General features: G+C 37.6%; 1 protein-coding gene across 8 annotated transcripts in view; it reads right to left on the bottom strand.

Annotated features, from left to right (window-relative positions):
- Window positions 1-3,182: 3,182 nt before the first annotated feature.
- The window catches only part of bcor (BCL6 corepressor), a 283,650-nt gene continuing 265,396 nt past the window's right edge, over window positions 3,183-21,436 (bottom strand). For all 8 annotated transcript variants that reach the window (XM_073045540.1, XM_073045541.1, XM_073045548.1 and 5 more), the window contains 6 exons: window positions 16,949-17,218; window positions 12,522-12,688; window positions 10,641-10,786; window positions 8,709-8,786; window positions 6,453-6,600; window positions 3,183-4,432 (listed from right to left, as the gene is read on the bottom strand). In XM_073045540.1, the coding sequence (XP_072901641.1) occupies window positions 4,144-4,432; window positions 6,453-6,600; window positions 8,709-8,786; window positions 10,641-10,786; window positions 12,522-12,688; window positions 16,949-17,218 (1,098 nt within the window). In that variant the 3' untranslated portion in view covers window positions 3,183-4,143. The remainder of the gene's footprint in view (window positions 4,433-6,452; window positions 6,601-8,708; window positions 8,787-10,640; window positions 10,787-12,521; window positions 12,689-16,948; window positions 17,219-21,436) is intronic.

The following is a 21,436-nucleotide window of genomic DNA, read 5'->3' as shown; positions in this document are numbered from 1 at the left end:
GGCCTCCTCGCTGGGGGGCTGGTCCAGAAGTTTGAGCCACTTGATATTTAAATAGCCAATTGGATCCAATGTTGGCTTAGTGGGAGAACCCAGAGAGGTAGTAGATGGTTGTGTGACTTGAGGGCTGTAACTAATCCCTGTAATCCTGCAGGGATTGGTGCTGGATGCATTATCATTAATGATATTGATGATAATGAGGTAAATGGGATAAACCTATTTGCTGATGACACCAAGATTGGGGGAGTAATGGATAGCAATGTGATCTTAACTAGGAAATTGGGCTGAAAGATAGCAGATGAAATTAAATGTAAAAAAAGTGTGAGATGTTGCACTCTGGGAGGAGAAAACAAAGTAAGACTTACACAATGAATGGCAGGGTTCTGTGCTGTGCCATGGAACAAAGGGACCTGGGAATACAGATCCGTTAATGCTTGAAAGTGACATCACAGGTGGATAGAGTGTTAAAGAGAACTTAGCACATTGACCATCATAAATCAGGGCACTGAAGTTACAGAACCTGGGCTTCTGTACCTCCCTCTGAAATTGAATCCTCAGCTTCCTAACTGGAAGACCACAGTCTGTGCAGATTGGTGATAATATCTCCTCCTCACTGACTATCAACACTGGTGCACCTCAGGGGAGTGTGCTTAGCCCACTGCTCTATTCTCTCTATACCCTTGACTGTGTGGCTAGGCATAGCTCAAGTACCATCTGTAAATTTGCTGATGATACAACCATTGTTAGTAGAATCTCAGATGGAGACGAGAGGGCATTTGAGAGTGTGATATGCCAACTAGTGAAGCAGTGTTGCAGCAACAACCTTGCACTCAACGTCAGTAAGACGAAGGAACACATACCAATCCTCGTAGAGGGATCAGAAGAGGACAGAGGGAATAGTTTCAAGTTCCTGGGTGTCAAGATCTCCGAGGACCTATCCAGGTCCCAACTTATCGATGCGGTTCTGCAGAAGGCAAGATAGCAACTATACTTCATTAGGAGTTTGAAGAGTTTGGCATGTCAACAAATACACTCAAAAAACTCCTATGTATGTACTGCGGAGAGCATTCTGACAGGCTGCATCACTGTCTGGTATGGGGTTGGGGGGGGGGGGGGTGTTCTACTGTACAGGACCGAAAGAAGTTGTGGAAGGTTGTAATGTACTCAGCTCCATCTTGGGTACTAGCCTACAACATACTCAGGACATCTTCAAGGAGTGGTGTTTCAGAAAGGTAGCATCTATTATTAAGGACCTCCAGCACACATGCCCTTCTCACTGTTACCATCAGGTAGGTATAGAAGCCTGAAGGCACACACTCAGCAACTCAGGAGCAGCAGCTTCCCCTCTGCCATCCGATTCATAAATGTACATTGAACCTGTGAACATTACCTCACTTTTTAAATATATATTATTTGTTTTTTCCCCCACGATTTTTAATCTATTCAATATAAGTATATTGTAATTATTTATTATTATTTTTCTCCTCTTCTATATTATGTATTGCATTGAACTGCAGCTGCTAAGTTAACAGATCTCACATGCCCGTGATAATAAACCTGATTCGGAGTACAGGGGTTGAGATGTTATGTTGAAGTTGTTCAAGGTGTTGGTGAGGCTGTTATTATTTGCCGATCTGATCACCTACCTATAGGTAAGGTTTCAATATACTTGAAAGAGTGTGGAGAAAACTTACAAGAATGTTGCTGGGACTTGGGGACCCAAATTATAGGTAAAGGTTGAATAGGCTAGGACTTTATTTCCTGGAGTGAGGGAGAATAAGGGGAGATCTTGTAGAGCTATACAAAATTGAGAGGTAGAGGTGAATGCATGCGGGCTTTTTCACTCGGGTTGGGTGAAGCCAGAACTGGAGGTCGTAAGTTTAGGATTTAAAGTTAAATATTTAAGGGGAACCTGGGCAGAAACGTCACTCAGAGGGTGGCACAGGTGTGGAACATACCGCCAGTATTAGTAGTAGATGCGGTTGAATTGTAACATTTAACAGAAATTTGGATAGGTACCCGGATGGGAGTGTTTTAGATACTGTGGTGCAGGTAGATGGGACTAGGCAGATCAGCATGGAATAGATGGGCCTGTTTCTGTGCTATGACTAATTTGGATAGCAGTGCATCAAAAAAAGATGCCAATTACTAGGATCTATCTATTATTCATTGAATGTCTCAATTGAGGGAAACAAAAGTAGCTATTAGAGAATCTCAGATCGCTGGGAAAAGGTGGTACACAATGTTGTAATAATGGTGAAAGCTTTTTTCAGCTGTGTCAGGAGTCAGAATGCTCTTTAAGACCATGTAGAACCACTGAAATTTTAATGCAGTCAAATGTTTCCAGGTTGTAGAGGAGCAATGATTATTTCACATATGCCTATCAGTGATGCCATGTTCCATCTACAAAATGACATTTATTGAATTATATTGTAAATATTAAAGCAGTCACAATTTGGATAAATAGGAAATATCAACATAGATTAGCTCCAGAGGCTACTCTGCAACAGAAGATGAGACAAAATTCTCTGCAGGCTCTTTGCTTTATCTTCAATAGCTCAGTAGAGGAAGGGGCACTTCCCTTTACACTATAGGTGATTGATGTTCTCTTATGAAAATCAAAACATCAGGAATTAGCCAAGGCCCATAAACCCAACATCTATCCTGTGTAAAAGAAAGGAGCCAATGATCTCTATGATCATTGGGAAGTAAGGATCTATTAGAGATACTAAACTTGACCTTTTAAAAAGGGAACAATTTTTGTAACAAATCATAAAGCACTTAGACAGATTTTCTTGGTTGGTTGAAGAGTAATCTGGTTACCATTCTGTGGCTTTGCAGTAAGTCTTTAATGTGATATATCACAAGACAGATGTGCCGGCTTAAGCCAGTTCAAAAGCTGTAGTGTCAGACAAATGAGCGTCTTAATACATTGAACCATGGAGTGTTTTCTATTCAAATAATATTGCACACAATCCTGAACAGGTATTCAGTGGCACTGGGATTATTTCAACAGGGTCAGGACATAGCAGAAAAAAGATAATTTACAGTAGACAGCCATTTTGCTTGACAATTTTAGAAGCACGTGCCTCTGCTGAAATTGTGGTATCTTAATTAATCTTCCATGCCTGCTTTGTGATTGTGTGATCATAACTTGTACACAAGTAATAAGGCACATCATATCCTTTTATCAAACCATGTCTTTATTACCAGACACTTTTTTTTGGCTTTTGTTTTAAGGAAAAAAATTGTTTTAGTCACTGTGTAAAATATAAACCTAAATATACAGCAGTTTTACTTACAAAGTTAAACAAATGTTCTAAAATATTATACAGCTATCAGAAACATGTAGTTCCCCAACATCCACAGTGTATAACTCCACTCTTGACAAAACAGATTTTATTGTACAATCATCTAAAATTTTAAATTTCATAATTTTGTACAAAGTACACAAAAAATATTAAATTCATTTTTAAATAAAATTGTAAAAGTAAAACATGTTTACATATATGTATAAGGGACTGGATGATGTCTGAGGGTGGTTATCTAAAAGTAAATCCAAATCAAATTTTTTTGATGCAATGATACCATTTTCATTATTTTACAAGCTACTACCCAATTAAGTGTACCTGTCCACAGCAGGTAACTTTGTAAACAATAAAGTGAAGTGCCTCACCACAACCAAGCCTCCTAAACAGATTGTGTGACAGAGTCCGCAGGATCTGAAAGTGGACACCAAAATCAGTGCTTCTTTTCCAAACAAAAACAACAAATTAAAATAAAACAATCAAATGAATGTGTTTACATTTGCAATAGGTCAGGAAATTGTTCCTAACTTGGGCTACTTGCCAATAAGCAGAAAAATACATTTACAGAAAGATAAGAAACAGACAGTATACAAAAGAAATTTATAAACAAAGAGATACTTTTTTCTGAAAAACTGTTTCCATCCAAAATGGAAATCTGGTTTTCAAATATACAAGAACATAGACAACATTATGTCATTTAGTATTTAGAATATCATTTATCTTCCCCCCCAGACACAACGATCCTTGAAGTAACATCATTTACATAATTTACACGTTTTTTTAATGTAGGCCATAATTGTAGGAACAGAAGTTAGTGTGTAACTTGTTCCTTCAACAGTCAATTGCATGTTTCGACCTCATTGTCAGCATACAGATATGTGACAGATGATCCCAACAAATCCTGAAGTTCACTTGTGAATTCCACCAGCTCCAGTGTTTCTTTATTATCAGTGTCTGGAATTTCAGATTGCTCTGGATAAGTAAAAACTTGACTTAAAGAAGCCTGTCTATAAAATTCCACCTCAGAAATGGTGGCATTTTCAATATGAGGGAATGAGGATTGAAAGGTGCGGGCTGACAACTTCAATCTCCGTAGCACATCAGTTAATAGCAGCCAGTTCCGAGGACTGTTGAGGGGGAACAAGAAAGCAGACGTTACAAACTTCAAACTGGAGGTAGGTTATTGTAATGGATTTCAAAAACAGTCTTGTAGTTTAGAAGGCTTTCACCTAAAGCAATATAAGCTTTAACATGATTCTATCTGTTGACAGACTACTCATTTACAACCCAAAGGTAACTTAGTATTTAAAATGCTTGCATGTTTCTAATTCAGGATATAGTACTTGTATATACACCAATGTCTGAAAAGAATAAAGACAAATTTGCATTGCTTTAATTTTTTCATAAAGTCCTAAAGAATATAGTTCAGACTTTCTGAAGTATTTCCAAAGTAACATCTTAGTTCTTATATAATAAAACTATTACCAATCGGTGCACAGAAAATTCCTATGAACAGCAGTGTAATAATGACTTAATGAAATGTCTGTTTTAGTGTTATACTAGCCAGGGAAGGGGGATCTTTCTATTCTTCAAAATAGTGCTTAAAGTGCTTTACTTCCATCTCAGTGAGCAGACAATGCTTGAAATAAACCAAAAGTGCATTTCCAACAGTGCAGCCATCTCTCAACTTGTTGGAATGAGATGAACCTGGATCCATCTCAAGAGTCTGGAATGCTGTCAGCTGAGTTAAGTACCAACACTTGTGGTGGAATTGATTGTGTTTGAAACATATGTACATTTCTAATGTCCTCTGTGAATTAGAGCAAGTTTCAAATGTTTGCAAATTGCCTGCTCTCTAATATTTAAATTGCATTTAATTTCTTTACATTAGTTTTAATGCATATTTTTATTATCATAGTGATTTGCAGAGAGTTTGCTACTCCACAAGGACAACAATATCACTAAAGTATGAAGCAGAAATGGAACAAAGGACTTTATAGGAAGTGTGTTATATTTGCAAAAATAAGTGTAGAAAGAGTTGGTTATTATCAGATTCAAACAATTATATAGATTTTTTTAAAACTGCATTTACACTATGTTTGTAATCAGATACCCAATAGACACTTCCAGATTCCCTTGAACCCATTTGAAATTACGTCTGTGGTGGGAAAGCTGTTGGAAAAGATGTTTAGAGATAGAATCTATGGGCATTTAGAGAATCATGGTCTGATCATGGACAGATACACTAGTGAAATTTAAGAGACTACTAGACAGGTATATGGAGGAATTTAAGGTGGGGGGTTATATAGGAGGCAGGGTATAAGGGTCAGCACAACATTGTGGGCTGAAGGGCCTGTACTGTTTATGTTCTATAAATTATTTTGCCTAGGAATCGCACATTTACTCAGTTATTTAATTGAAATATGATTTTTCCCCATGAAAAACATTAGCTGTCATATTTGCTTCAGTAAACTTGAGTGCTTTTTATGAAGCTTTGCCAGGGAATTTGTTGAACAGTCTTGTTTTCCAATCACAGAACTGGACTAGAACAGCTGCCAGGTAAGTAAGTCAGTAATTTACATACGGAGGGTCACCCCTCCACCCTGTTCTGCTTTCCAACTATCTGCTTAGCAGCCTGTGATCTTGCAAGTCCTATCTTCTGAAAACACCCACTTCTCCAAACCTCTTCATCTAGATTTAACACTATATTTTATTCCCAAATCATCTGCTCCTCCCATCCTGGCCACTGGCCATCCTGATCTTAGCCTCAGAACTACTGGGTGGTACATTCCAAGAAAGTGGAATGCAAAGCCTTAGGGGAAATCTAAGGATTTTTGTCTGTGGATGATTTTGGGTGGATGGAGAAGGTGAAGACAGCAAATGACAAGCAGGTGGTGATGCCCTGTTTAAGTGCCAATCAGCACATTCATGAATAGCAGCAATCATATTTCACTTTCATCTTAGATTCCAAGGGAATAAGTTTACCATTTCAATCCAGCCTTCAGGTTCAGCAAGTGAATGAAAAACTGAAGCTATGAGAAACAAAGTTAGCTGTTTTTCCTCATCATTCCCTTCATTATAACTTATTGAGTGCTCGCATTTATCAATAACCAATATGGTTTACTAAAACCAATGTTCAATACGTACCCCTGAGAGAGTGAGACTTGAATGTTGTAACAAGGTAAAAGAGGAGCATCAGAAAACTCAAATTCCAACACATCATCATTATAATCTTCCTCATCACCAGGGCTTGGTGGATTAGCCAAGACATTGAATCCAGATTCTTCTACTGGTTCTGAAATTGCAAAAGTTTATGGTTACTTACAAAATAAGACCAGGTGTTTCTCATGCCTATCAAATTCAAAAACATTGTTTCAGCAGCGTCAGAACGGCCAGCTTAAATACCTCTCCCTCCCCAGAAAAATGCAGTGCAGGGCTTTGAGTATAATTGCAATTTTTCACCTAGTTTAAGGAGAAAGGGTCAAATGGCTAAACCAACAACCACACAATACTCCCAGGAAGGTGCACAAAAACTTCTAGGCATATACCTTATTAAATGACTGCAACAACAGTTCATTATTTGTGGAAAGCAATTCCTGTCCATCAAATCTCAGCTTTTAAGATATCAAGTGAGCGATAAACAAATAATTTCACTGAAATATTTCTGTGCTATTCACAGGCCACTGTCAAACATTATCAGTATCGTAAAATAGATTTAAGTTTTGTTACTAGATTTCAGATAAGGAACAATAATGCATGTTTCTGGGTTTAAATCCCAAGAACTAGTTAGCATTCAGAGGTTTTATTAGTTCATGGTAATCTGCCAAGTAAGATGGCAGAAAGTCATTTGAACAAGTCTGGTCTACAGCGATCAATGAGCGTCAAGTTCTGTTAACTGAGGCTTTCTGGGACTCCAATGACAATCAAGCAGCAACACTTTAATAATGGTGATAAGCAATCTTAAGGTGACTGATGTATCTATTTTTCAAACTCCTCTATGCATTGAAGACTGTGTTTGGTTTTGCTTGACAGTGCACTTTGATTCAAATACAACAATAGTGTTATCTATGAAGGAATGGCTCCAGTGCTCAAGCTACAGTATCTTCCAACGTACAATATTTCTCTACTATCTCGTCTTACCTAGTATCTCCTGCATGGACATAGGAAACTGAGCTAGGGTTGGATTGGAGAGAGACTCAGAAAGCAGATAACTGGGGGGGAGGAGGGGGGAGTAAGGATGATGCAAGTGTTTGGGAAGGGGCACCTGATGATACCAGCAGAGAAGTTTCAGGAAAGGAGCTGAACAGTATGGATGTACAATTAAAGGCAGCAATAATCTGGAGGACAATGTGTATCTGGACTCTTTCAGCAACCCATGTAGAATAAGACCTGTAAATAATGCTAACATCCAATTGTCCACTTCAGTTTCATCTGTTTCTACACATCCCAAATGGCCTCTCAGAAGCTGGTGCTGGTGGTTTATTGTGCGCTTTTCATTGTATCATCGTACACATGACAACAATAAACCAACACTAACTTTACGCACATTCTCCTTTCTGTGCACAGCCCAACTTTGAAAAGAAATCTGAAGAAATATTTGGAACTAACCCTTGTGAACTGATATAGCAGTGCTGTTTTTTCTCCCCCCACCACACACTAATTATCCATTACCTTAAATAGTTTCAGTTTTCTGAATGATAATTCTAGTGGACAATTGAGAACTAAAAAAGTTTAGAACCTTTTAAGATCTGAAATATTATTTCAGCTGGCAAAACAAATTCTCTAACTCTAAACACAACCTTCAGAATTTTAACAATCATTTTTTCTAGCCCAAAGGCCTCCATAATTATCAGTCATGTGATCATATGATTTTGACTGATCGTATGGGCTCACAAATGCCTCCAATTCTCTCTCTCAAATAACCCCTATTGATTTGTTTGCTTTTCTCTGGTCTTATTAACTTTCCATCACTGCTTTATGTTTTTGAGGAGGCATCGTCGTGTGGTACGGGAGCTGCATATAGGACCGCAAGACCCTACAGAGGAAAGTGAAAACCGCTGAGAGGTTCACCTGGTCTTCCTACACCCCCCCCCCCCCATTTACCAGGAGCACTGTATATGAAGGGCTCGAGGTATTGTTGAGGTTCCTCCCTCCCCTAACACCATCTGTCTTCTCCTTTTGCTATTTCAGAGTTCTTGTATCTTCCACTCACACTCCGCCTGTCACTCAATCACTCCCCTTCTTCCATTTGCCTTTCTTAAGCCTTGTGTAGGAAAACAGCTAATCTTAGAGGGAATTCATTAAACTGCTAAATAAATTCATCATTGATACATTAGGTTTGTTATATGTTTAATGCTCACTTTTGCTTTTCTGCTGAAATTGCGGTACCCCTCTATCACTTACCACACACGGAGCTGCCATAGAAATCCCAGCACAAACCAGGGTCATCATTGCTTCGACCTTGCAAGTCAGCAAAATACTCTGGGGGTGAAGTAAAAGCACACACATTGGTCAAAGCACTGAAGGCCTAACTATTACACGATGTTGTGACATGCAACATATAAAATTGTTAACAAAGAACAGCAGCAAAATGTGTATCCCAACTCTGTAGTCTGAGATTATAAATGACCCATTTAACGATGATGCTTGCCAAAACAGTTAATACAAAAATAACACTGTGCTTGACCAGATATGTAAGTCAAGTACATGTGAAATTCTTATGTCTGGAGAATATTCCAGATCCTCTTCATCCAACACTATTACTTCCCAATGATTTTAAATCTGGCTTTTCATCTTTCCCAGGAGATTACGGCTCTGGTGAGGGGTTAGGGGATGTATTGCATGACCCATCATGATGTTAGGTGGCAGGCTGCACCAAACGGACAATGCCTGTCTGACATTTTGTGCGTGTTCACATGTAAAATATAATTACATAGCTACACAAAACACAGTATATCATTTTTTATGACATTTCAAGGCTGCATGTTTATTTGCTCAGCTCTCAGCAGCCAATGCCACAAATTGCTGTTTGTGGAGCAAGGAAGGAGTATTGGGAACAATGAAGAAATTAATAATTATTGAGTGTTAGCAGCTAGCCCAGAGGTGTGTTTTTAAAAAAGGTACTAAAAATGTATTTTGTTTTAGATGAATACCCAGAGGAAAGTCCATTTAAAGCAACACCTTATGCAAAGCCATTATGAGCTGAGTCCCTACTTATGCTTCATTTTATTTAGATAATGAAATTGTTTTGTACTTAAACAATTAAATGAACATAACCTTTTAAAATCAACTATGAAGAGTTTTAAGCAAAGTATGTATGGCTGTACATTTAGTAGATCTAACTGATAACTGATTAACTATATTGAATCAGTTTCTCAATGTTATCAGTCTGGATTTACTCACTTTCCAGGATTTCCTGCAATTACAACTTTTGAGGAGGCTGATGTTCAAAACAAGGATATCAGGTATTTTATTATTTTTGTGCTGCCACCCCCTTTACATATTTAGGCAAATGTGCCTGGATACTTTAAAAGCTTTTCAATGCAAATCATGAATCTTTGCATAATAGAAGATAGTTGTGTCAGTATCTATTAAAATAACAGCTAACTTAAGCTGGGTCATTTCTAACATTAACTGGGCAAAATCCCCCAATTCTTTTGCAGATTGTATATGCAGGCAATGGAAAGATATGGATCATTTATAGGTATAAGAGATTTAGTTTAATTCAGCATTATGTTCAGTGCAAATGTGAGCTGAAAGTCCTGTTCCTTTGCTGCAATGTTCTTTGTACATGTTTAGAGATGCATCTATAGGAAGTAACTTTTTTCCAGTCTGATTCAGCTTTTTTTTCCAATATTTCTGGCACATAGGCCAGAGGTTGGTAATGCTGTTCCTAGACAGAAAGGAAATCAAGTTGTATTGGTCTAAGTAACTATGATTGATTTCATCCAGATCATTTGAATATAACCATTTTCCACCTACTGCATTTTACTATAGCAATCACCCTAGGTAATTCCTATAAAAAGTGAGGTCTCAAACATAGCAATTAAGTAAATGACCAGCTTAAGTTCGCCTTGGTTGAGTAATTTACACCCCCCTAACATCAGGCCCTACTTTGTGAACAAGATTGCTGGAAAAACTTACTTCAGGTTAATGTAGGTCCAAAGCCCTTCATCAGAACCAAACTTGTCTGATGAAATGCCTCGGTCCTGAAACATTAACTACTACTTTCCACAGACGCTACCTGACAATATTGATTTTTTTCTAACATTTTCTGTCAGTATTTTTATCATCTCTCAAAATAATTGTTCTGTGTGAATTAGAACATCAGCATACCTGACAGAAACATCTCCATTACTTCACTATGTGCCATTTTCAGAATAGTTCGACCAGAGTATGTGGCCAGTGTTGGATCTGCGCTGTATGAAAGCAATAGCCGAACCACTTCCAAGTGATCGTTTTCTACTGCATCATGGATCGGCCTACAGTAAAAGCAAAATTAGAATTTAATTTGGTTGTAAGCAAATGTAATTGCAGATATAACGTTCTATCTTTTATTTCTGCTGTAATTTATGATGGGTTAATGCACAACTTCTCCAGGTAACCAAATATATAGATAGTAAACACTGGAAAGCAGTCAACCATGATGACATTAAAGCAGTAACCAATATGTCCATAATTATGTACATTGAAACAGAAAGCAATAAACACCAGCTTAGCATAAAGCTTAAATGAGTAATTTTATTTCCTTTGAGATGCATTGAAGTTACAGGATTGGTGTCTGTTGGGATATCTTGATGGTCCATACTCCTTACACGTGTAAATACAGGTTAAAGAAACAGGCCTATTGCTGTTCAACAGAAAGACAGAAGCACTTGATATAGAAGGGTCAATTGAACACAACTACCAATGGCAAATACAGTGCCATATCACTATGCCAACTGAGATCATGTTGTAAAGATCTAATCTGAATGATTACATAAATGCACTCAGTGTACGTGGTCTTTTGCTGCTGTAGCCCATCTACTTCGAGGTTCAATGTGTTGTGCATTCAGAGGTGCTCTTCTGCACAACACTGTTGTAACATGTGGTTATTTGAGTTACTGCTGCCTTCATGTCAGCTTGAACCAGTCTGACCATTCTCCTCTGATCTATCTCATTAACGAGGTGTTTCTGCCCACAGGACTGCCATTAACTGGATGTTTCTTGCTTTTTGCATCATTCTTTGTAAAATCTAGAGCCTGTTGTGCATGAAAATCCCAGGAGATTAGCAGTTTCTGAGACCTCTCTGCCTGGCATCAACAGTCACTGAGACCACATTTTTTCCCCAATCTGATATTGATCTGAACAACAACTGAACCTCTTGATCATGTCTGCATGTTTTTATGCATTAAGTTGCTGCCACAGGATTGGCTGATCAGGTATTTACATTAATGTGCAAGTGTACCTAATAGCCCCTCACATGAACTCCAGACAAAGCATTTTGCAATTAATTAAATACTTTAAAATTTAGACTCTTCTATTGCAGGGAAAACAAGAACATTTGCACTCAGAAAAACCAGAACAAACATCAATGACTATGTCCAGACAATCTATTTTATTTTGGTAATGTTAATTGCAGTATAAATATTGATCAAGACTCTTCAAAATCAAGTCTGATCATAATCTTCAAAATGGTGCTTGGAATCTTTTAAATTCAGTTGAGGAAATAGACAGATTTGGTTTAATATCATGTCAAAAAGATTATATTGATTAACAATGCAACGTTCGCACAACACTACACTAGAAAGTTGGCCTAAATCACAAGATCACAACTTGTACCTGTAACTACCTCACTCTGTCACAAGAACACAACAGATATAAATGGTGTGGAAATTTGGAGCTACAGAAAGAAAGTCTTTATTATTGTAATTCTACTTCGCTAAGCTAAACAAAAATCACCATGTAAATTTTGGAGAGCAAAAACTACATTTAAAAAATTCAATTGTTTTTAAATCTTAGTCACAATGCTTCTTAAGAGACTTTTCTAAGAGTATAGCCTATGAAAAGTTTCTGCAAACTAATCTCCACACTGAAAACAAATGTTAGCTGCTTTGATAAACTTAAACGAGCGTCAAAACTTTCAAATATGAATGTAGCACATCAGTACTCCAGGTTGAATGGCCATCACCCACTCTTTTAATGACAGTAATTTGGTATAATTTTAAAAATACGTACCTTGTTCCATCCTGGGCACTGCAGTTAACATCAGCTCCATGTTCCAGAAGGTGACATGCAATGCTGAGCCATCCTCTAGCACAGGCTTCATGTAGAGCACAGTAACCTGCATTATCATGATGGTTTACATCACAAACCTTGTTTTCTAAACAGTATAACACCACCTCCTAGGGAAGTAGAAAAAAGTGAATTTATTTGTCTCATATTATGAAAGGAATGTCAGACTTTTGTAAGAATGTGTCAAGAAAATGTTATAAATTTGTGTTTTTATACATGATCTTATATCAGTGACGAGAAAACTATTGGAGAAGGTTCTTACAGTCAGGATTTATGAGCTTTTAGAGAAGCAGAGTCTGATTAGAGTAGTAGGCATGAAGTTGTGAAGGGCAGGTCATACCTCGAGCCTGATTGATCTTTTCAAGGAAATAACAAAACAAATTGATGAAGGTTGAGTGGTGGATGTGATGTATATGGATTTTAGTAAAACATTCAACAAGGTTCCCCATGGTAGGTGCATTCAGCAAGTCTGGAGGGATGGGACTCAGGGAAACTTGGCTGCGTGGAGTCAGATAAGGCAGAGGATGGTTGCAGATGGAGCATATTCTGACTCCAGGTTGATGACAAGTGAGGTTCCATTGGGTTCTGTTCTGGAACTCCTGCTCTTTGTAATTTTTAATAAATTAATTAGACAAGGAAGCAGAAGGGTAGGTTAGTAAGTAATGTTGGTGGTGTACTGGATAATGTATTAGTTTGTCGAAGGTTACAATGGAATACTGATGGGATGCAAAGTAGAGCTGAGCTGAGAAGTGGCAGATCAACCTGGAGAAAGGGCAGTGATAAATTTTGGAAGGTTGAACTTGAAAGAGGTTTACAAGGTTAATGGCAATATTCTTAGCAGTGTGGAAGAACAGAGGGATATTGGAGTCCATGTCCATAGATCCCTCAAGGCTGCCACATAAGTTGATAGGTTGGTTAAAAAAGCGTATAGTGTGTTGGCCTTCATTAGTCAGGGATTGAGTTCAGGAACCACAAGGTAATGGTGCAGTTCTATGAACGCTAGTTAGACCACATATGATAGAGTGGACCAGCCAGCACCTTTCTGCCTAATGCAAGAGAGCATATTTTTAAGGTGATTGGAGGAAAATATATTGTACACATTTTAGAGCTGTTTCCTCTAACTTGCATCTCCTCTTATTGGTGTCATAGAACATTACAGTACAGAAACAGGCTCTTTGACCCATCTAGTCCATGCTGAACTATTAACCTACATCCGGACCATAGTCCTCTATGCCACTCCCATCCATATATCTATTCAAATTTCTCTTAAATGTTGAAATCTAATTCACATCCACAACTTTCTTCAAGCATCTCATTCCACATACCCACCACCCTCTGAGTGATGAAATTCTCCCTCATGTTCCCCTTAAACATTTCACCTTCATCCTTAACCCAATGATCTCTAGTTCTAGTCTCAACCAACCTCACTGGAAAAAGCCTGTTTGCACTTACCCTATCTATAATCCTTCATCATTTTATATACCTATTAAATCTCACCTCATTCTCCTACACTACAGGGAATAAAGTCGTAACCTATTCAACCTTTTCCTATAACTCAGCTCCTCAAGTCTTTGTAAATTTTCCCTGCGTTCTTTTAATCTTATTGACATCTTTCTATAGGTAGGTGACAAAACTGCACACAATACTCCAAAAATTAGGCCTCATCAACATCTTATACAACCTCAACATAACATCCCAACTTTGATTTATGAAGGACAATGTGCCAAAAGCTTTCTTTCAGATCTTGTTTACCTGAGACGCCACTTTCAAGGAGTTACAGATCTGTATTCTCAGATCCCTTCGTTCTACCACACTCCACAGTGCTCTATCACTCACCGTGTAAGTCCTACCCTGGTTTGTCCTCCCAAAGTGCAACAGATCACACTTGTCTGCATTAAATTCCACCTGTCATCTAGCTGTGAATTTGGAGACCATGCCCTCTACACTTAATTCAAATCATTAGCTTATTATTAAAAAAGTGGTCTAAAATTATTCCTTGGAGAAACCTATTGTATATTTCCCTCCAATCTAAAAAGTAATGCTTTACTATTACTCTGATTTCTTTTATTCAGCCCCTTTTATTCCATGGTCATCACTCTTGGTGACCAGACTATAATATGATTCTTTTTCCAAGTGCCTTTTGGAAGCTCATATATACCACCTAATTGTAATTCCTTCAACACAAATTGGTTGAAAATATGGGCAAATGCAAAAGCTAATATCAACAGTATCTTGTATTGTGAATTTGACAACTTAATATAGTTTACATAAGTCAACATTCTATGGACTGAGTCAGTCAGCAAATAATTGAATAAAGAATTAATGGCAAGGGAGGAAGAATAAGTGTGTCTTTTTCAGATTGGCAGTCTTCTGTTAGTGGGATCCCTCAGAGATCAAGCCTGGATTCTACCATAAATTATATTATTCAATTTATTTAGTTATATAATAAACATAATGGTATTGTGACACCCTATTATTGGAAAAGACTTGCTGGATCTAACAGATCATAATACTGAAACAGTTCACGTACCAAATGGGGCAGGATACTGGAACATTATTGATTCTGATGTCATCAGTACTATAATTAGAAATGTGGTTTTGACATTTTCCATATTGAAGTCATGGTACACAAGATCTTAGTAATGCATAATGAAACCACTGGCATTCTTTGTACCAGCTAAAAATATTCTTAAATATAAACCTTAAAACCACAATGAGTGTTACCACCAACATTTCTATTTGAAACACCTAACTGGCACACAAAAGGTTTTCCCCATCTTAATTATAAACTAGTACCATTTCCACTGACACAAGGAAATCTGCTGATGCTGGAAATTCAAGCAACACACACAAAATGCTGATGGAACGCAGCAGACCAGGCAGCATCTGTAGGAAGAAGTACAGTCGACGTTTTGGGCCGAGATCCTTCGTCAGGACTAACTGAAAGAAGAGATAGTACTTCTTCCTATAGATGTTGCCTGGCCTGCTGCTACCATTTCCACTGAGATAGTTATTGTGGGTAGATGAATCAAATAATGCTTCTGTTCCCTTATGGGCATGATTATTTAAATACCAGGTTTTTCAATCTATGACAAGATAAGCACATTGCAAACTATAAATGTACAGATTATAATAGTGTTGATTGAATATTTTTATAGTGAATTCCAATAGAATAAAATTGACATCCTATTTATTATAAATTAACTAATTGAGGGATTAATATAATGTTAACATGGTTGAAATACTTAGGAAATTATTTACATCAAAATCATAAAACAAAATATACTTCATGGTTCAACAACTGAATATTTTAAATATTTCTCAGATGGTTTTAGAGATTTCAGATGCACATATAGCATGTTATTTAGAATATGAGGTGTAAGACACTTGTCTAAGTCAACTAAATAACCAAATTTACAAATTATTACATAGGTAGAGGGTTGGACAGAAAACAAGGGTGTTGGAATAAACAAGTCTTTTCAGATCTTTCAGCTACTTTAATTTACTTAATGATAAGAAAGGACAGAGTGCAATACATCTTAAAAAAAGAATGAAAATGCGAAGTACAATATGCGGAAAAGAAAAAGAAAAATTGCTGGAACACTGCAACATCTGTGGAAAGTGAACGGAGTTAACATTTCAAGTTGAAGACTCAACACCGGATTGGCAAATGAGACAGATGGAAATCTAATCAATGAGAGGATCAGAGCTCGTTCATGATTGAATTTCATGGAACAGAAATCAACAATGAAAATCAAAAGAATGCAGCTGATGAACATCAGAGATAAAGGCAGAAAATGTTGGAAACATTAAGAATGTTGATGTTCATGTGAGAAAATAACATCAGTTAAGCAACTAGGCTAGAGGTAGGCAAATGGGAGTACAATATGAGAGGAAATGAAGTTATTTACTTTAAAAGCAAGATATATTTTGGCTTTGGGAAAAAAAATAGGTTGAAGTACAAAAATAGGGAAGCATGCAGAGTGTTTATAGTGGTCGCTAACACCTCACTTGGTGCAGTTTTGTTTCTGTACCCAAGATTGGATATGCAAGCCTTGGAGTTAGTACAGCTAAGTTGCCTACTGATAGCAGAGTTGACAGAGATACAGAAATAGGCAAGGGAAATGGATTTGAGATAGAAATTTAACCATATATCTCTTTAAATGGCAGAGTAGGTTCAAGGTAATATTCATCTTAACACTGTGTATACTCCATGGAAAAATGTAGACTAATAATGTGTCATTAGTGTATGTGTTAAAATCAATGTGGCTATTACAAATAGGATACAGTTTTAAGAAATTAAAATATGAATTTTGATTAAACACCAGCAAAATATTCAATTATAAAACCGCCTGTTTTCAAATACCTACCTCGTAGCCTAGACGTGCTGCTCTTTGCAGCAAAGTCTCACCAGCATTTTTATTGACAATGAGTCTGCGTGCTTCTGGTGGCATGGGGCGATTTATTGGTGTCTCCTGTGGACTGCTGACTGTTTGTGCATTCAGTGGCTGGGAAGACTGCAGTATTAATGAAATCGGCAACAAACGATCAGAAGACCTCTGCTCGCATGTTTTCTTTGGTATGCCATCTACGTCCGTAGTTAGTGCTGGGCGTTTTCTGGGGTTCCTGATCACACTCGCCTGTGGTAAATTAGCAAAGAGAAAATTGTTAATGGAATGGACAGATACAGAGCTAACTTGCAAAGGTAATAAATTTGCAGATACTTGATATTTGATCCAAGTTTTCTGCAATAATTAGCATAAAATACTCAATTAGCTGGACTAACAAAGCAATCAGTGATTTAAATACAATGAATTACTGTGAAATACAATCAATATTATTTAGGTAAGAAATCAACGTGTAGAGCAAAATTGTGCACGTTCTTGGAATGGCACAAGACTCAGACCAGACGTGAAACAGATAATAAATATCCACCAAGAAAAAAATAACAATCAAACTAATTGAAATATGGCATATTTTCAACTAATCATTTCTGAAAATGGGGATTTGGTTGTAAAGTGTTTGGGACTCGGAAAGCAACTCACAGCTCATTGGTTCAAATGGCGATTTCTGCTGAACAGGCATTCAAAAAATCTATAAATATGTAAACTAGCACCAGAAAAGGAACCACTGATGTTCCAAATTGTTATTAAAACTCAACCAGTTCTCCAAAAGTCCCCTCTCAGCTGGCATATACGTCTTTAGTCTGTGTCACATTAACATTGTCCTTTGCAGTAATGTCCATATCTCACAATAAAATTAAAAATAATGAGGTGCTTGTGCTTTAATTGTTGGAAGTTTCTTCATATGGTTTAACAACTGTCAATGCCTATTTATTCTAAATAAGTTAAAAAAACAAATCTTAATTCTTTATTTTAAAATTAGCAGAATTTAAAGTGTTGTTAAGGTACAGATGTATGCCTTATAGAAACTTAATAAGAAAAAAGTAATGCATGCTGAGCAAGGGGAATTAATACCAGTAGAGATGCAAAAGTTTGGCCAGTGTGAAGGAGGAGACATAAGTTTAAAACGAAGGGGAGCGTAACTTAGAGGAGGTAGATAAAAGAACCAAGAACCAGTGTGTTAAGGTAATTTTTTAGTATGATTTGGTGCAGAATAAGATGTGAGCAAACTGAGGTTTGGATGGGCTACAGATTATATAGGGTAGATATTGGAGGCAAATGGCAAAAGGCACTAAATTGATGAGTCTGGAGGTCATCAGTGCTCACCAGCAGATGGGTCTCAGAAACTGTGAGAAAAGATTATGTGACAAGGATGCAAAATTTTAAGTTTAGAATTATTCTGTTTAATCATGAAAGTCATCACAGAAAGGAGTCTGTAAATCCTTCAAATTGATACAGGTTCTTTCAAAGAATCCAGTAAGTACCACTTGCCCATTCCTTCCAGTTATCCTCGGAATATGTGTTTCTTTATATTGAGAGTTAATACTGCACACCTGTTTCAAACATCCCATCAAGCAGTATAGATAGATAGATAGATACTTTATTCATCCCCACAGGGAAATTCAACATTTTTTCCAATGTCCCATACACTTGTTATAGCAAAACTAATTACGTACAATACTTAACTCAGTAAAAATATGATATGCATCTAAATCACTCTCTCAAAAAGCATTAATAATAGCTTTTAAAAAGTTCTTAAGTAGTTTACTTAATACATTGAGTCCTAACCCCGGCACTTTAACATATCTTACTCCTGGCGGTTGAATTGTAAAGCCGTATGGCATTGGGGAGTATTGATCTCTTCATCCTGTCTGAGGAGTGATTCCAAGTGATTCCAAAATCATCTTCTAGCCATCTGTGTTCAAAATATACAGCTTCTTCAATGCACCACATAACCGTTCTCAAAGGCAACCTAATAACTCTTTCTGTATCTTGTCAAAAGACTCATGTGCTTCCCAAAGTAAAACATTCAAGATTCATAGATTCAAAGTACATTTATTATCAAAAAATGTATAAAATATACACCTTGAGATTTGTTTGCTTACAGGCAGCCACAAAGCAAGAAACCTGAAGAACCCATTTTTTAAAAAAAGACTATAACCACTGTGCTCAGAAAGGGACACACACACACACAGAAACTCACAGAGATGACAGCTGTCTGAGCAATTCACAGCTTTGGCACTAGAGAGAGAGGAATGAACATTGTGAGAGTGCAAGGGAAATCAGCCCGACCTTCATCTCCAGTCCTGACACTCAGGCTTTACAGTCTATCTGGTCTGGCTTTTAAATTGTCCAAGTACCAGGTAATGTCTTGCTCGAGGACCCAGATCCTAGGTGCAGTGACACACTTCGGCCACACAGCCCAAAGCCATTCTCAATCTCATCAAATTGGCTTGGCGCTTGGAGCGATCCAACTTCACACATGGGTTAGGTGAACGGGCATCAAACCTCTCTCCATTGACTTCTTTCCAAATCACTCAGCTCAATTCCAACAGCGATAACAACTCCATCTGCAACCCCGTGAATACGTTGTCCCTTGGCTTTGTGATGCTCCCTCAGCCCATTCTTCGAATCAGCTTCGCCTCCCCTTGCTTCCTCATTGCTTGTGGCGATAGTTTACCACAACTTACTTCAGAAAAGGAGTTATTAGTAATGCTTTTATTCCAATTTTTAACCTTTTGAACTACCAATGAATCACATTTCTGAACTTTTTATACAAAAACATGTGATGTCAATTTGGAAGTTACTCTGTTATTCCTGATAGTTTACACTAAATGTTGTTTATAGTTTCTGAACTAGCTGAAGATGTTTATAGCTTTTGAGCTAGCTGAAGGAAAGGTAGCCATAGTTATTTCTCCACGTCAGTTAATTGTGAACTGCAATTAGGAGGCAGATATGTGTGTAAAGTCTAGCTAAAACAGAGCCGACTAACAGTTTACACTTCAGTGATGTGACAGGATAAAAACTCCAAGTCCTTCTGTAAAGGTTCCTGAAAACAGGGGACATGGTTTGCAGGTATGTCATTCTCCTATCCAAGAGAACTTGGTGCAGCATGTAGGTCAGGCTACCACAGTCTATAATGTGGTTAATTTACACACTAAGCACTCTCAACGTATGGCCCAGGAAGATCTCTGATCACCATAATCTTGGTACACTATTAGCAAATCCCTGTAGTCAGCCAAAGTGAAATCTCTTTACATGAATACTTTGAAAGAATACTCAATTAGATACCACTACACTCAAGCAAAGCAGAATCATATAGGGACAGCAATATGCCAGTTGATGTTTTAAACATTCATGTAGAAAATAAAACAAATGTGCAATTGATTTAACCATTTGATGAACCACTATTCTTCTGTGATTACAGCAGAAGCCAGAAGTTACAAAGATTGCAGTTGAAGATTTGAATATGTAAATGCATCCCAGTACAGTTGGCTAGTTACTTAACGAATGTGATTTAAGAAGTAGAGGGCCATGGGGCTTCAAAAAATCTCCACTTGTTGGAACCAAATCTTAGAATCATACAACACAGTATCAGGACTTTACAAACCCACCTTAGCCACATTGGCCATGACAACTGTACAAAAAGCTATTTGCCTACATTTGGTCTGTATCCCTTGACTCCTTTCCTATCCAAGTACCTGCCCAAATGCCCATTAAGCGCTATAATTATATCCGCCCCACTACCTATTTAAACCTGACCCTCAGGTCTCCTTTAAATTTCTCCCCTCTCACTTTAAATTTGTTCCCTATAGTTCTGGACTCCTCTGCCCTAGGGAAAAAAAGATTCTGATGATCTATCTTATCTATAACCCTCATAATTTTGTAAACCACTATAAGTTCACCTCTGAAACTCCTATGCTCCAGTGAAGATAAAACCAGTCTATCCAATCTACTCTTACAACCACAGCCCTCCATTCCAGGCAACATCCTGGTGAATCCCTTCTGCACTCTCTCCATTGCTACCACATCCTTCCCATAGTATGGCAACCAGAACTGTATATAATATTCTAAAGTGTGGTTTAACCAATGTTTTATGCAATGGCAACATAACTTTACAACTTTTATATTTAAGGCCTCAGCCTATCAAGGCATTTTTTACTACCCTAAATCTACCTATGTCACTGCTTTCAGTGAGCCACGGACTTGCACCATATCATTAAACATCAACCTTCCTTTGGTCCCTGCCCTACCAGAATTTGACCCTCAAAGTGCATTACCTCCCACATATCTGAATTAAATTCCATTAGCTGAAAATTCAGTTAGTGTTTCCTCCTTCCTATTCAAAATTGCCATTTATCATCATGACTTTAAAATGCGCATTGAGTGTACTGTATCAGACTGATCAGCCCCATGCATACTTGCCACATTTGCGCTATCAATTTGTAATGGCCC

Source organism: Hemitrygon akajei, chromosome 5, assembly GCF_048418815.1.
Source record: "Hemitrygon akajei chromosome 5, sHemAka1.3, whole genome shotgun sequence".
In the NCBI taxonomy this organism is placed as follows: Eukaryota; Metazoa; Chordata; class Chondrichthyes; order Myliobatiformes; family Dasyatidae; genus Hemitrygon; species Hemitrygon akajei.
Note: the sequence above shows the minus strand (reverse complement) of the source record. Positions and strands in the feature narration are given on the sequence as shown.